At 28.1% G+C, this 17,698-nt stretch overlaps 1 protein-coding gene and 1 long non-coding RNA gene across 2 annotated transcripts in view; both read left to right on the plus strand.

The window, feature by feature from the left end:
- Window positions 1-8,900, plus strand: part of LOC129984823 (uncharacterized) — a 264,300-nt gene extending 255,400 nt beyond the window's left edge. The window contains exon 4 of the long non-coding RNA XR_008785529.1: window positions 8,676-8,900. This is a non-coding gene — a long non-coding RNA (uncharacterized LOC129984823). The remainder of the gene's footprint in view (window positions 1-8,675) is intronic.
- An 11-nt stretch (window positions 8,901-8,911) lies between these two features.
- LOC129984822 (EGFR adapter protein-like) overlaps window positions 8,912-17,698 on the plus strand; it is a 36,723-nt gene continuing 27,936 nt past the window's right edge. Inside the window, exons 1-2 of the mRNA XM_056094784.1 lie at window positions 8,912-9,731; window positions 14,560-14,708. Of these exons, the coding sequence (XP_055950759.1) occupies window positions 9,437-9,731; window positions 14,560-14,708 (444 nt within the window). The 5' untranslated portion in view covers window positions 8,912-9,436. The remainder of the gene's footprint in view (window positions 9,732-14,559; window positions 14,709-17,698) is intronic.

Consider the following 17,698-nt stretch of genomic DNA (forward strand, 5'->3'; position numbering starts at 1 on the left):
TTTAGATATTTGCAATATCGTTGTTGCAAAAGATTACAAATAAACCTTCTTAATACTATCGATTAATTTTATGCTTCAAGAATCCAAATGATTAATAACGTCAGCTAAGAATGTATTCTTAAGATTCAAATTCATACTCTTGTTCTATAAATTTCGTGTTCGATAAATTTGAATAATTATATTGTACAAGAATTCTCAGTCCAAGACAAAAAAAAAAGAATAAAACAGTTTTTTAAATATAACCTTTTAAATGAGATTTTTATGAATATTCTAAATAATAAAAATTAAACTTCTGCTTCAAAAAAAAACAACTTGTTATGCAAATATTTCCAAAAAATATGTGCAATATCTGTGTTATGAAAGATTACAAAAAAATATTTTCATTAATATCGATGATTTTTACGTTTCAAGAATCCCAATGATTAATAAAATCAGCTAAGAATGTATTCTTAAGATTTGAATTCGTACTCACATTCGATAAATTTGCATTATTGTACTATACAGGAATTCTCAATTCGAGACAACTGATTTAGGAAGGCACGAAATTAGCAAAAAGAGAATGGAAAAAGCATTAAAACAGTTTTTTTTTAAATCAAAACTTTTAAATAAGATTTTTATGCAATCACATTCATTTTTATTATTTAAAACATTCATAAGATTTTTATGAATGTTTTAAATAATAAAAAATAAATTTATGCTTCCAAAAAATAATAAAACCTTGTTTTGAGAATATTTTCAGAAATTTTCAATACCCGTGTTATCAAAGATTAATTATGTCTTTTCATTAATATCAATAATTTTTATTCTTCAAGAATCCAAATGATTAATAACATCGGTTAAGAAAAGATTAGAATTCTTACTCACGCTCAATAAATTTGCATAATTATATTATACAAGAATTCTCATTTCAAGACAACTAACAAGGGACAACTAACTGGGTTGAAATCTGAGATCGGGATGAAATTTAGTATAATGATAGTATATATTTACAATGTTCATTCATGAAAATATTAAAAAACAATGGCCAGCCAATTTTGAGAAAATGGTCCTCAAACTTTTGGTAAAGCATATATACTGATAACTTGACCCCCCCCCCTTCAGATGATCCCGATGGGCGTAGTAAATAGCATATTAATTAAAACTATCTGTAAATAGTTAATTAAATTTAAATAATTTTATTTTGTTTAAAAAATGCATCTGTATTTATAATTTTTTTTTCTTTTAAAATTTTAATTTTATTATTATGTATTTCGATAATAAATAGTTACTTTGGATGAAAAAATTAAAAACATATTAATTAAGAGTATTTGTAAATTTTGAATTGAATAAAAGTTATTAAAAAAGGAAAAAAAACTACTAGCCAGGTACGAACCCTCATCTTCCTTATCCGAGACGTTTACCTAGACAACCATGCCATCAAGATCACTTGAACGGGAATAAAGTTATCAGTATATAAGCTCGACCAGTTTTGGGACTAACCAAGTTTGAGGACCATTTTCTCGAAATTGACTGGCCATTGCGTTTTAATATTTTCATGAATGAACATTCTAAATATATACTATCATTATACTAAATCTCATCCCGATCTCAGATTTCAACCCCGTACCCTCTCCTTGTAAGCAAGACAAGAATTTAGCAATAAGGGAATGAAAAATCATAAAAGCAGTTTTTTAAATCACACCTTTTAAATGAGATTTCCATGAATGTTCTAAACAATAAAAAACAAACTTCTGTTTCTAAAAAAAGAAATGAAAAACTTGTTTTGCGAATATTTTTAAATATTCTCCTTACCGGTGTTATCAAAGATAACGAACAAATATTTTCATTGATATCGACGATTTTTATGCTTCAAGAATCGAAATGATTAATAACATCGGCTAAGAATGTATTCTTAAAATTTGAATTCGTATTCGCGTTCGATAAATTTGCATAATTATATTATACATAAATTATCAGTCCAACTGATTTAGCAGCGCACGAAATTAGCAAAAAGGGAATGAAAAAAAGTATAAAAATAGTTTTTTAAATCACACCTTTTAAATGAGAACTTTATGAATGTTCCAATTAATAAAAAATAAACTTCTGCTTCTAAAAAAAATTGATAAACTTGCTTTGAAAAGTTTTTTGAATATTTGCAATACTCGTGTTATCAAAAATTAAAAATAAATCTTTTCATTAATATCGATGATTTTTATGCTTCAAGAATCCAAACGATTAGTAACATCGACCAAGAATGCATTCTTAATATTTGAATTCGTACTCGCGTTCGATAAATTTGGATAATTGTATTATACAAGAATTCTTAATTCAAGACAAATGATTTATTAAGGCAAAAAATTAGCAAAAAGAGAATGAAAAAGGATTAAAACAGTTTTTTAAATTAAATCTTTTAAATGAGATTTTTATGAATGTTCTAAATAATAAAAAATAAACTTCTGATCAAATATATTGTTATCAAAACAAATTTCTTATGATTTTAGGCTCTTATAGAATTATTATTCCAAATAAATTGGAATGCTAACCTCATTTATAATTTATTTTTTTTTAATTTTCAATATTTTTCTGTATTTTATTGGCGCTAAATTTACGAATAATATTGTTTTCGACACATCACCATATTACAATTTTGTTTTGACCTTCATATTAATAATAAATATTTTATTTTCAAATTTTAATTACACTAATTGAAGCATGTTTTTTAATTATATCTCTCATTCATCAGGAATAATGTATTCGGCAATGTATTATTACATTTAGTTACGAATCTTATAATCAATCTCTTCGTTAATCGATGACTTTGATATGGAGACAAGACTTATTTTAAATTAAGCGATTACGTGGTAATCAGGTTCTTAAAATATCGAAATATAATATTATCAACGCAATTACACAGCTATATTAAACTTTAGAGCTATAACATACGTCGAACTTAAGACATTACAAAAATTTTATCCTTAAAATAATGGAACAAATCAGGTTAAATAAATTTGATAAAAACAATTTTTAATAACAATCTTTTATTAAAATAATGCATTCTTTTATATTAACATCAAAGAAGTTTTTTTTATTTTGATATTTTTCTACCTTTTAGTTTTTAATTTATAATTCTTTATAATATATATTTAAAAAACTTGAATAATTTTCTTAAACTCTCTATTATATGAAGCAAAAGTAAGGAATCAAAATTTAATGAAATAAATCGACTTGTCGATTTATAACTGATATATGAATATATTAAAATAATTTGTTGTCATTGAAAACACAACGAGTATACAGAATTTGAGATTTTTCTGATATATGAATATATTAAAATAATTTGTTGTCATTGAAAACACAACGAGTATACAGAATTTGAGAACAACACTGCCATTGGAAAATGAGTGAAAATCGGTTACAAAAATTCCATATTAACAAATATGAAGCAAGTCAAAGTATATAAAAGTGCTAAATAATATAATAGATAATAGATTATAGATTAACAAAGATATATATATATATATATATATATATATATATATATATATATATATATATATATATATATATTATAGATTAACATAGATAATAGATTAACAAACATGAAACAAGTCAAAGTATATAAAAGTGCTTAATAATATAAGATCATAGATAAAATAAAATATTTCAAATGTTTATGACACTCACCAATAATCATTTACAAAATAAGATATTTGACGTACCTCACTTGAATGAGAATTGATTTCATTTTCATTTTAATTAGTGAATTAGGTTCAAGATCCTCCATCGAAGGAATTTTTTCTAAATTTGCAATCTAAGTGAAAACAAAAATAATTTTTCTTTAACGATTTTCAGCAATTGCATAATCAACACTCATTCGATGAAATATTGAAAATTCACTCAAACGTATGATTTTTAATTATCGTTTGCAGTTCCAAGTAACTCCCATCAATAGCCATCTGCACTAAAAGAAAACAAAACGATTGCCTTTTTTATTTTACTCGATCATTAATAACTTCAATATTTCCTGCACATAAACAAAACGACTTTTAGAAAACACAACAAACCTCACGTTTTGCTTCTTTGGCGCATTATCTCAAATGAATGATTTCCCAATACAAGTTTTGTGTTTGAAACTGAGAGCGATTGCACACAAAGCTTGCATTTGATAATGTGCTTTTTATCTAATGAGACGATTCTGGAAATGAATTTAATCAAAATAATGATGTACTTGATTCGATTGTTCATTAACATGACTCTATCATTTCTCTTGAACTTATATTTAAGTCACGTTCTTTTGTGATTTTGTTTTATGAAGTGGCAGCACTTTGGCTAGTTTTTTTATTTATTTATTTATTTTATTACGAACCTTTTATTTGAATGCTAAAATGTGTTAATGGCAGTTAAGTGTATTTTATGGATTCTTGCGACATTATTGGATTAAATTCTGTTCATTTTTTGGTTCTTTCTTAAAGTAAAGTTCTTGTTATCGTCTTCATTTCTAAGTTGGAAAATAAGATCATTTGCTTCTCATGTAATATCAGACAAATGGCGAACAATTCTATGATTTAATGAAAAGTGAAATTCGGCCAAATTACATGCTTTTATTGAATCTATGATCTTTTAGTTCTTCCTTTTATTTTATTTTAAAGTCTCACAAATAATAATATTCGATGTTGAAACTGCCTTTGAAAGGATATTATTGATTAAAGTTTTCGTGTCTTTGGAACTGCTGGATTTATAATCTAGAAAACAAAATTAAATGATGTCTTCTTTCTTGCTTCTTAATTTGAAATCTAAGCATAGTGAAAAAAATATTTCCATACTTTATATAAATATTCTTAGCAATGTATTTTATTTGTTTTCTTACACAAATAAAGCAATTTTATGAAATTTGGTATATCTAACGTATATAAATTGGAAATTTCTTTACCAATTTTTCACTGATTTCTGTGATACACTAAATTACGAATACACTAGATACAGTACACAAATATTTTGATACACTAGATAATATTTAAGTTCCGGTTTCTTTTACAAAACTACGAAGGACAAATGTACGCCATTCTCAAAATAAAAATCTGAGCACTTATGGCATTCACAGTATTGCCCAAGGCCTACTATTTTATACGGGGGAGGTTGGTAACACTTTTATTATAGATAGTGAGAGAAGATTTGGAACGTCACACCCGCTGGTTATAGTCAAATACAAAATAATGGAACAAAATACAAAATATTCCAATAATAAATCTTAAATTACCAAAATAGTCGAATGTTAAATAAAAATTAGACATTATATAAAAAATTATTTTTATGGTTATAAAAAAATGGATCTATCGTTTCACTTTTATTTTTAAATAAACGGATTTTTTTTTTTTTTTGTAAATAAAAAAAAGTTGAGCATTTGAAAAAGTATTTAAAAAAATTGTTAGTGTTAGTAGTCTTCTTAAAACTTTCACGCATGTTTTTCAAGGATTTTTTTACCCCCTTCTTGCAAAAAATTATGAACCTTGGATAAGGCTACGAATATCTTGCATGACTTTGTAAACGATAGTTACGAAATGTAAATATTTTACGTAAATCTAGCATTTTTACTAAATCTATCGTAAGATATGTATTTCGGATGTCTTTTTACCGACCGATTGAAGCTAAAATTTGATGTGGGATTACAGTTACAGTCACAATAAGCCAAATTTCATTGATTTAAGTCTTTTCGTTCATGAATTATTGCATTTATTGAGAAAATACAAACCGTTTGACAGATTTCAATAAAAATTTAATAAGTAGCTATATTTTAGATACTAACCTATGCACCAAATTTTATCCACTTAGCTCTTTGTACTTTTTAGTTATCATCAAGTTCCGTGTAGTTGAACAACTAGCAGACAAACTTCTGAGAATGGATTAAGTTAAAAATTTGATAGAAATCCACTGGTTGTTGTTTCTTATGGCACTTGCCACGGACATGCCCGCTGTTACGAAGACAGCGATTTAAGCCGGAAGGGGAACGCTTCTTGTTTTTATAGTAGCGCCAACTAGGACCAAGAGTACGACTTTGCTACTCACGCATTACTCATTTGCTTTCACAACCCCTTTTTACAGGAGGGCATATTCACACGTCTCACAGATAGAACAGCGGAAGAGCAACCATGCCCAAACTGGGACTCGAACCCGGGACGCCCAGATCACCGGGATGACGCGCTACCCCTATGCCAGGACGCCGGCCCAGTGGTCGCAAATCCATATACCAAATTTCATATGTTTAACACAAAGCATTTTGAGTTATCGCGTTCACAGGCAGACTGACAGACAGACGGAATGACTGACTGACCGACAGACATGATGCCAAAAATGCCTTTTTCCGACTCAAGGGGGTTTGAAACATAAGGATTCGTAGAAATTTCGATTTCGAATTTTTTTAGTGATTACAATACTTTTTCTCTATATTTTTATATACAAAAAAGTAAAAAAAAAAAAAAATCTTAAAATGTTATGATGTAAATACTATACTTCAAAGCTATGATTCAGTCTCATATATTTGAATACACACAACTATTCCCATGTATGGCCCTTCTCGTGCTTTAATAACAATTTAGAGCAAGGCACAGCACAAAAGACCCAGGTCACGAGCTTTGTTATGCCAGAATCTCCGAACAGCGCAGTTCTCGAAGACTAATGAGCGGTCCCCCATAGAAAGCCCTCAAAGCAGGAACTGGAAATGACACTTTAACTGTAAGCGAGGGAAGATATTTATCACCGTGCAACTAGACGGTCCTAGCTTCCTCAATGGCCCACGCATTGAAGAACTCTTGAAAACTCTAGTACTAGAAACTCTATAGGTGAAAGCCGACTGATTGAGATCATCTGATAAATGACCGACTGTTAAAAGACTGGAAAATCATGCAGTCGGAATCAGATGGTCGACCAGAACAGAAGGCCATTGATTCGAGGGCCTTGCTGTTGAATAGAATTGAAATGGTTGTAAAAATAGGATATACTCAGTTTGCAACAATTTCAGATATAAATTCCTGCATCAGATTAAATATCAAATTAATAATTAGTGCCGGATTTTTTTAAAAAAAAATTAAACACTATAATATTAAATTTTTTTTGATGAAATTTGTAGACAAACTCGCGATTTGTAATCTTTTAGTAGTTGGAATCGAGTTTCACATACTAGTTTTAATCATTATTACTTTTTTAAGCTTTCCTTATTATTATTTTTTTTTTCAATTTTGAGATTTGAATTAATATCAAAATATCTTTTTGTACTTTAAGTATCTTTATGTATTTTATCTTATCATATGTACTTGTGAATTTTTAATGTTTAAATATATTTATTTATTATTACAAACGATAAGTTGTTCATTAGATTCCTTATTTAGTTTCAATTTGTACGGATATTTTTTCCCTTTGTGCAAGCGTTTCTTATGAAATATTTGCCAAGAATAATTTTCTTTTAACTCATAAAAAAAACTGTTAAAAATTGTTTAACAAGAATAATTTTCTTTAACTCATACAAAAGCTGTTAAGAAATGTTTACCAAGAATAATTTTCTTTAGCTCGTATAAAAACTGTTAAATGTTTACTAAGATTAATTTTCTTTAACTCATACAAAAGCTGTTAAGAAATGTTTACTAAGAATGATTTTCTTTAATTCATATCAAAGCTGTTAAGAAATGTTTACCAAGAATGATTTTCATTCATTCATTCAAAAGCCATTCATAAAAGCATACAAAAACTATTGCACTTTTTGTTTAGCAGAAATTGCTTCTGTTCGCATGAAACATTTTTAACAACATCGCCTATTTCACAAAAATTGAATTCTTACGTAGGCATTCACTTCAAAATAATATCAACTATAAAGAGCAACGTTAATAGTAAAAGAGAGAGAAAAAGCATGTTTTAATATTTTTTCATAATGCACTTAGTTTCACGTTTAAAAAAAACACTTTGTTTTGTTTTAATTCCAAATTTGGTAAATTTTGTATTGAAAAAAATTTATTCATAATTTTGTAAAACTAGAACTGTTTATACTTCGATATACTAACATTTGAGTGACATTTTTTTAATCTTTAAGCTTCACATCCTTTTAAGAATTTAAGTTCTTTTAACCCTTTCTAGGGCCGTGGGAAGTATGCTTCCCACCAAATTTATCAATCTTTGTATGAAATTATGTAGGTTGGCATAAGTTCTGACACATTTTTTTAGTAAGTCAGAAACTTAGATGCTTCAGTTCTCTATCTCAGACAAAATGATGTGTCTTGATTGGTTACTTAATTATTAATTAATTAATCAAATTAAATTTATCTAATAAGCTAAATGAATCCCTTTTCTTATTCTGATTTCAAGCCTAAAAATATTTTAACATAATACGACTAGAAAAAAATGGCCCTTTAAAGGGTTAAAAAATCCAAATTATTTCTATTCTCTTATGATGTTAAATATTATGTTTTCGGAATTACTTCTTTATAAAAAAATATATCTTAATTTCTTTCATTTATCTGGTTATTTAAATTTCAAATTATTATAATCATTTCAGCGAAGATTAATTAGTTTGCAAACAAAATGATTCATTTCTACCCCATGTCAGTATTATATATTCTTTTTATACAAAAATGTTGTTTTATGTAAAATCTGCTTTGTTTAATTTTTCTAAGTATCTCAATTCATATATATATCAATTCTTTCTCTTTTAGGCAGCAAGATGATGGAGACGCGTTGATAAAGAAACACTGATTATTTCCCAACTTACAGAAATGATTGAAGAAATTGTGTAAAAGATAGAAATAACCTTGAACTGAATGTTGGTGACCATTTTTAGAGCTTAAAGCGTCAACTTTGAGAATTATTCTAGTCCATATATTTGCATTTTGAAGTCTTACGATTTTAAATAAACGTCAATAGCTAAAGCTGTCACTTAAAAAAATTAACAGAAGAGATTTATCATGCGGAAAACTTTGCTATGACATAAAACTCTTTGTAGTAGAAAGATAAAAGCAAGGAGTTTTCTTCTATAAAAACATCTATACTGAGATAAAGTAAACAATCTTATGAAACTTTTGAATGTAAGTTACAGAAGTGAGAATATCTTATAAGAAAAATATTGTTCAACGTTTTTCAAATTTAAAAGCGTTTCCAAATTGCAAACAATAAAGGGGTTTTACAGCTTTGGTATTGAAAAGAAGACTGAATACTACATTCCATTATTTACCAACTAATGCTCGCTGTAACATTCAACTGTGAAATATCTAAATCTAATGGAGAATCATTCTTCTAGCAGCATCTGTGCTCTAAAATGCTTATAAAATCGTCAAAGAACCTCTATAAATAGCGAATGTGATAAAAGAAAAGAACTTGTATATTATAGCGAGATTTGCTTTATAAAAAACAAACTAAGATATCTTTCCAGTTAGCATGATAGATAGAATGTACCCAATTAAGAAAATATACATCAGCAATGAATGGTAACAGAGTCCTAAAACTGGAAAGCAGCGGGTCTAGTCAAAGAGGACATTCGAGCATGGCAAGTACTTTGACAGATTGCCGCGGTGCCCGCCCGGACAACCTGCTTCCGGGAGTCCGGAAGTTCCCGGATCAAGAGCGGGCCAACATGTGGAGTCCTTGCAGTAACTGCAGTAGTAGTGATGAGAACAATTCACCTACGGCCCTTAATAGATTCAACTGGGACAAACCAGCTCTGGAAGACAAGAGCGTTGATTTCAGCTGGGTGTCATCTGAGAGTTCCAGTAATGGTAAGAATAAATATAATATGATTTCACATAGTATAAGTCAAAAATAATCTGTACTGATATGCATACTAATGTTGTAAATCTACAGAGCATTTTTGTAATTACTGCAAAAACACTCTTTCCTTTTTCTTTTTTTTTAAATTACTGCAAAAACTTTTTTTCCATTTTTTTTATAATTACTGCAAAAACTATGTTTCTTTTTTATGTAGTTGTTGATTTCTCCGTAAAAAATTCATTGGTATACTGTAAATGTTCTTAAAATTGCTTGTTAATGACTACCTTTAACATCAGTTTGACTCTTAAAATCGTCCATTAAGAATCAAAGTTTGAAATAAAGTTAATATTTGTAAATGTGTTAGTGCTTCTCCCCCTTGGATTGAACACCAATTCAAACCAAGTCCAAGAGATTGGGGAAAGCGGTGTGCAGTAGCATTTGAGCGTAAAAACTCGTGAGCACCCCAGGGTAGAACTCTGACTTTAGCTGATATGAAGATGACACACACTTGTACAACCCCTTTTAACAGAGGGGCACTTTCACATACCTTACAGATAGAAAACAGGGTAAAGAACACCCATGCCTAGATCACGAGGAAGACGCACTAACCCTAGGCCAGGACGCCAGCGTTGTAAATGTTATTTACAATTTCGATCATTACTCAGTATGCATAGAAGAATGACATACATAAAAGGGGGGTATACTTTTTATCCCTGTATAGCAGAAGTGGGTAGATCTTTCCAGGATACGGGTTACTTCTACTTTTTTCAAGGTGTTGCAGTCCACCCATTAGCGTAGGTGTGGTGAGCTAAAAAAAGGTCTACAATATTTATTATAACTTAATAATAAATAATATCCGTAATAATAATAATACGGAATATGTACAAATAACTACAAATATAAAATATATATAAAATGAATTATTGTAAATGAATATGTACAAATCTACATAACTACAAATATAAAAATATGGTGCATTTGATATCAAACATTTCAAAATATATTAGAAAATAAATCACTTTCATCTAAAGTTAGTTCCCATAGTTATAGTTAGTAGCACACTTAGTCTGCATATTGTCCACCAGTCTTGAATATCTCGGTATATAATTACCAACTGCTAATCTTGCACTGGATTCTAAGTGGTCGTTTATGAGACGGGGGCTATGTGTTGTCTTAATTATATTCACCTTTGAAAATGCAGATTCACACAGGTAGGTAGAGACAAAAAACGATGTTAAATGATGTGCAACTTTTTTTAAAATTGGGATACTTTACATCGTCTATTTGATTCCAAAAGTTACTCTTAGGTTCTGAGTTCTGTGCTTTTAAAATTATGTCATTTTGAAGGAGAAAAACTTCGTTTTCCTCAAGAGATTATATAATTTGTATTTTCAGTTATTTCTCACACATCAACATTGCCAAATGGGTAACACATTAATGTAACAATTGATTCTAATCTAATAAATTCTTGAAAACGTCCCTCAAATTCGGAGTAAAGTTTTATTATTTCATTATAATATTTCTCTTTGTTTAATGCATCTCTGTTTTTAAACAACTCGTCAGAAATATTTTTGAAAATTTTCGTTGGTATTCCATAAATATGTTTATTTTAGAATGCGCGTCTAAGGCCTTAGTAAAGGTGATCACCTCAAAATGCCGTGGAAGTCCACCGGTCGATCGTGATCGACTTAATGCCAGCCCCTGCTGTATAGTATTGTCAAGAATGCACACTATGAAGTAATTACATATTAGTATTAGACAGAACGATATCCGCCCCATCTTTTTTAAATTCTGACTTTACCTTCCTATTAATTTCATGTTCTACAAATTCCTTTTAATTTTATACTTATTTTGTCACAATGCTTATTTATTTACAATATTTTTATTCACAAAAATCAGCGCCTTTTAACTCAAATATACTTTGTAATCTATTTTATTTAAAATAATTAGGGAAAACAAAAAATTAAACAAATAAAAATAGTATCTGCTCTTAATATTATTAATGTGATTGATGATCTACCGACCGCTGAATTCAAATATGGCTAGGAGTGCATTATGTATTAATAGTGCACTTTTAGCCATATTTGACTGAAGTACACTGTCAAATTTATTTAAAGTGTTATATTTATCTTCCTGAGATCTGAAGATTGAAGAAAATTAAATTAAGGCGATCACTTGGCCGCTGGAGTCAAATATGGCCAGAAGTGCATTATAAATTAATAGTGCACTTCTAGCCATATTTGACTGAAGTACACTGTCAAATTTATTTAAAGTTTTATTATTTTCTTCCTAAGATCTCAAGACTGAAGAAAATTAAATTAAGGCGATCACCTGGCCGCTGGAGTCAAATATGGCCAGAAGTGCATTATATATTAATAGTGCACTTCTAGCCGTATTTGACTTGAAGTGCACTGTCAAATTTATTTCAAGTTTTGTTTCTATGTTCCTAAGATCTGAAGACTGATGAAAATTAAATTCTTTTATAATGATTTATCGATAATCACAAAAGAATTACTTTTACTTAAATACTGTGTTACACTATCCTAATGAAATACTATATTATACTAATCTAATTCATTACTGTATTACACTAGACTGATACATACCAAATGTTGTTTATTTGTTCCACTGAATTCATTTGAAGACACGATCAAGTAGCAACCCGAAGCTCCCATATCATTTGATATCTAATTGCTCTTTGCCCTACACTGTCCTTTGATGTTTGTCACAAGATATAAAGACTCACTTTGAAGGACACATGTGATTGGGTATTGCTTTACACCGAACTGTTACATCACGTGTTTTAGTTCTTTTACAAGATACAGATTGGAGTCTGGAATAAAATGCAAAAGCTGCGTTTAACGTGATCTACATAAGCATGAATAGATTCGAAAAATGCAAAAAAAATGACATTAAATATTAAATCTAAGAATTTAATTAACCTTAGTAAAAAGGAAATGACTTAAATAATGACTGGTGAATATTCTTTTTTGAATTTCATATTAGTTTCTGTTAATAGCATTTATCTTTTATCCTGAGCAAAATACTGTAAAACACCATTTATACGTCTTGTATTGATCACTGCCGCATGTGTTCAGTCCCAATTCTTTCATTATTATGATAATGATAGTTTATTACATTTGTATGATGCAAATTTTCGATTATCCGCCATTTTCTCGGCTGGTATCGAGATCATGATACCGATATTAAGATATCAAGAGTGCCAAAAATCGCTTACAATTAATGAATTAATAGGAAAAGCATTGTCTGATGCTAATTTAAAGTTGATAAAGGAGAATGTGAAGAAATTAATCCACTTTCCTTTAACAAGTTAAGTGCATCGACCTCTATACACGCCAATCCAAGTCTTAATTTTGGCGAAATTGGCGTATAATTTTTTTTATCTAATAAAAATGAAATCTTATTCGCTTCATAATAATTTTTTTTTTTTTTTGCAAAATTTACTATGTAACTATTTGTATTGAATTCAATGTGCATACGGATCATCACTTGATTTTCAAAAGAGGGACTTGAAGGATTTTAAAAAATAAATTTCGCATTAACTGGTTAAAAATGCAACAGAATGAATTGAAAAACTTAATAAATAATAAAATATATAATAGTAGAAAAATATTCATTAAATTATTTCGATTCATAATTATGTACTTAATACTTACAGACAGCAGTACATCGGATGTCTATTAACGATATTTTTAACTAAATGAATACCTGTTACCTCATAATACTTTTAAAATAAAAAATTTAGACAGACGATAAGAATGGAATTTTTCTCATTTTTTTCTAAACGTTTAAATTTAATATTTAATTATAACTTTCTATGCTCGTGCGAAGATATGAGTATTAACCTTAAAAAAAACTTACAATTATTACTTTTAAATTAATTTGCTTTAGTTGCATTAAATTTATAATTATAAAAATTTATTTATTAGGTGTACAATAGACAATGAAAATGTGAAAAAATTGACTAAAACTGTTTTTTTTTTTTTATCTCTTATGAATAGTTACATTGTAGGTAATCGTTTGCAAAAAAGGATTTTTTTTATCTTTATTACTTTATTAATTTACTTAATATTAGAATTTTTTTATTGATAGAATAACTTTTCACACTTTTTTACATTTAGACAGCTACAGTAAGACACAGTTTCATTTTTCAACATGCGCATCATATTTTAAATTACAACCTTGAAACTTTTCTATTATGCTGTATAAACATATAATGATCCAATTTTGCACGAATAGGTCATTTATTAATTTTAGAATTTTTATTGCAGACATCAAACAATATTCCTACAAAAAAAATTTTTAATTCAAAAACTGTCAAATAATTCAGGTTTTGAAATAAAAATTGTATTTTAAATCAAGTTATGCTTGCCAAATAGTGTATTGAGTTAAAGTATCTATATAAAAAAAACCTAAAAAAAACAGATTTATGTTCTATTTTAATGCACATGGAACAATATGTAGTTTTATAACATTTTAATAATTTGCTTTTCCATTTTTTTAAAGAAAAATCCAAAAGTTACCATTGAATTTTGATGAACTTCTTTTTACAGCATTAGATTAATATAATAAAATTGCAATGAAAATTTCAAAACAATATCTCAAAAAAGGAGAAATTTGGGTTTTAACGTCCAATGTACCTTTAAAGTTACCATTATGTGTCTTTTCATTTGTATGTCGCTTTACATCAGCTTTATAAAATATAAATGGTGTCTCAATATTTTTAGAACGAATTATCGAAAGGATATTATGATTGAGAACAATAATAATTTCTAATTGAAATTTTTTTCTAATATTTTTGCTGTTTTGAAACAGGTAAAAATCTACATTCGAAAACAACTGGAAGAAGGAAGATAGATCCGCGTACCGAAAAGAAGTCTGGTAGCTACGTGAATTTGCAGCAACCTCATGCCAAATATTCAAACGACTGCACAACGTCAGAGCCAAGAAAATCGCCAAAAAAAGTAAGTGATCCAAGAATATTTAAAATATTTTTGAAAATAAGAAACATGAAGCATGACGTATATTGAAAATTTAATTATGTTAGCAGATTTTCTAATTATTTGATGGAGTAAATCTTTCAGGAGTGATTGCGATATGAATGTGCTATTATTTCTTAATATTACAGAATTTATCTCATTATGAAAAAATAAGTACGAATAGAACCTTTTTATTTGGTGTTTCCCTTGAAGTAACATCCCTGTACAACTATACATTTTTTTCTATCGTTCATACAAAGATGTTAATGTGGAATACCAGTCTTCATATGCCAGCCTTTCTAATGTCTTCGTCGCTGCACTTCTTCGGAACTTGAGATTCATTGTCTCTCAAGCAAATTCTTCTTCCTAGGGTGGGGGGATCGCATGAACCAAAATCAAGGAAATAACTTATTGTGAAAGAACAGGACAAGTAATTTGACTCAAAAAGGACCCACCGACTCAATGCATTATTGTGATGAAATACTAATGAATTGGCCTTCCAAAGATTTGGCCTCTTGTTTGTCATGGACTCATAATAGAAAATTTGTTTGTCATAATAGAAAATTTAAAAAATTTAAATGAGTTCTTTACGACTCCACAATGTTCTGAGAAAAACTTTGCGTGTGCAACCTACTTGCGTTTGAAATGATAATAATAATAATAATAATTTCTCTTTGGGGTCATCAGAATTGAATTTTTTTCTGAACACAGTGATGATGGGTATTTTCACATTTTTGCCTCTAAATCTAATTTGATTCTTTGCAGTTTTAGTGCATGTTGGCTTAGTCGTTGGAAAAGTCTATAACGGTATGTGTTCTTCATGATGTTAAATGTTATATTATTATAAATGAATGCATTGTTTTATAATAAAAAATATTTTATTTAATGTTCTGTACTAATTTTGAAGTTGTGAAGTGAAGGAATTCTGTATGTTCCAACCTTTAAAAAAAGGATTTTATAAAATGTTATTATTCTTTTCTATTTTCTGTCATATTTTATCTTAAGTAATCGAAATGATTGGGTTTTTTTTTCTGTAATGAAAAATTCTGTTTAACTAGGATTTTTATTTTCTTTAAAATCGGATGCCTCAAAGAATTAAAACAACGTGTGCTCTTTTCATTGGTATATTGTTTTTTTTTCTGCAATTATTAGAAGCAATACTATGGGCAAACACATGAGAAAAATTACTTATACAACGCTAAAAATTAAATAAAAATTTGCATTAAATTAAAAAATGCAAATTTCGAAGATCATTGAGTCACCAATAGAACAACCTCTGAGCCAAATTTCATGATTGTAAATGCGATATAGTTGTCTCGATACCACAGACTCTTGCAGGAACGTCCGCTGTAAATTTCATTTCAGCTTATAAATAGTTAGTCATATACTATTTATTCCAATTTTATTCATTTTTATATGTTGGGATCTCTGAAAATTTTAATAAAAAAGGGTAATACTTTATACATCAGAATTCTAAAAGAATATGGATAGAACGTTTCAAAACAATTTAAAATCTTTGCTGTAAATCTCATTTCAACCTACAAATAGTTTATGACATTTTACTCTCTCGAATTTTAATCATTTTTATATGTTGAGATCTCTGCAAATTTTAGTGAAAAAGGCTAATATTCTAAACATTAGAATTCTAAAAGAATATGTTAAAAATGTTTTTAACCAATTTAAAATTTCCCCTGTAAATTTCATTTCAATTTATAAATAGTTAATCATATATTATTCACTTGGATTTTATTCATTTTTTATATGTTGAGATCTCTGCTAATTTTAATAAAAAAGGCTAATACTTTATGCTTTAGAATTCTAAACGAATATGTGAAAAAAGTTTCAAAACAATTTCTCACTATCTTTTCAGAAACAAAAATTTACAATTTCTTAGAGTACAGCAATACAGCAGATATTCCAAAAACAGAATTATTAAAACAAACTTTTGCAAACTTCTATTCTACACGCATTTGGTGACATAAATAATTTTATAAATAATGCATAAAAGAAAGGAAGGCATATCCCAAATAATGAATTTTTATTTATTGTGAACCGGGAATAAAAGAAAGTTGAATTTTTCCTGCGAGTTGACAGGGGCAGCTGACGTCGATAAAAGCATTCTTCTGCTGACCAGTGGGGAAAAAAGTGACGGAATACGAAATGAATCGAGAAAAGTTTTAGAATATTTCCCTTCACATGCAGGGAAAAGTTTGCAACGAAAACTGCCAATCCATTCAGAAACTAATTTTACGAACACTTGACAGAAATCTATGTTATGCAAAGTGCATGTCCAGCATTTGAAAGTAGATATGTAGAATTATTTAGAAACATAGCATCTATCAGGTATTTTTGTTTCCATGATTATTTTAGAGCTATAGTAGAAACACTTTATTCAGATATGAAGAAAATAAAAAAAAGCATAATGAATTCAATAAACGATTGATTTTGTTTCATTTAGATATGAAGTGAATTATTAAAAAATAATGAATTCTGCAAACGATTGATTTTGTTTCATTTAGATATAAAGTGGATTATTAAAAAATAATGAATTCAGCAAACGATTTATTTGATTTTATTTATATGAAGGGGTAAAAAAACATAAGGAATTCTGCAAACGATTAATTTTATTTTCATTTATTACAGGAAAAAGGTATATCTGAGGAGTTTAAATTATTAAATTATTTATTAAAACTTCATTGTTATTCAAGAACTGAATATTTTTATTGTAATGTTCAGCAGATTTTAATATTAGCGCTAATACTCTAAAATCATTCATTCAAGGTAAGTTCAAAATCGCCTAAATAACAATTCGTATATTAATATTAAATTGTGAATCACTTTTGAGATAATTTTATAATATTTAATATTAAACTTTCAAGAATTAATTATTTTTTAGTCAATTTTTTCCAACTTTCCATATTGTTGAATCAGAGTGCTTTCATTTTTATTTACAAATTTATTTTGTATGCATCTAA

Source organism: Argiope bruennichi, chromosome 9, assembly GCF_947563725.1.
Source record: "Argiope bruennichi chromosome 9, qqArgBrue1.1, whole genome shotgun sequence".
Classification (NCBI taxonomy): domain Eukaryota; kingdom Metazoa; phylum Arthropoda; class Arachnida; order Araneae; family Araneidae; genus Argiope; species Argiope bruennichi.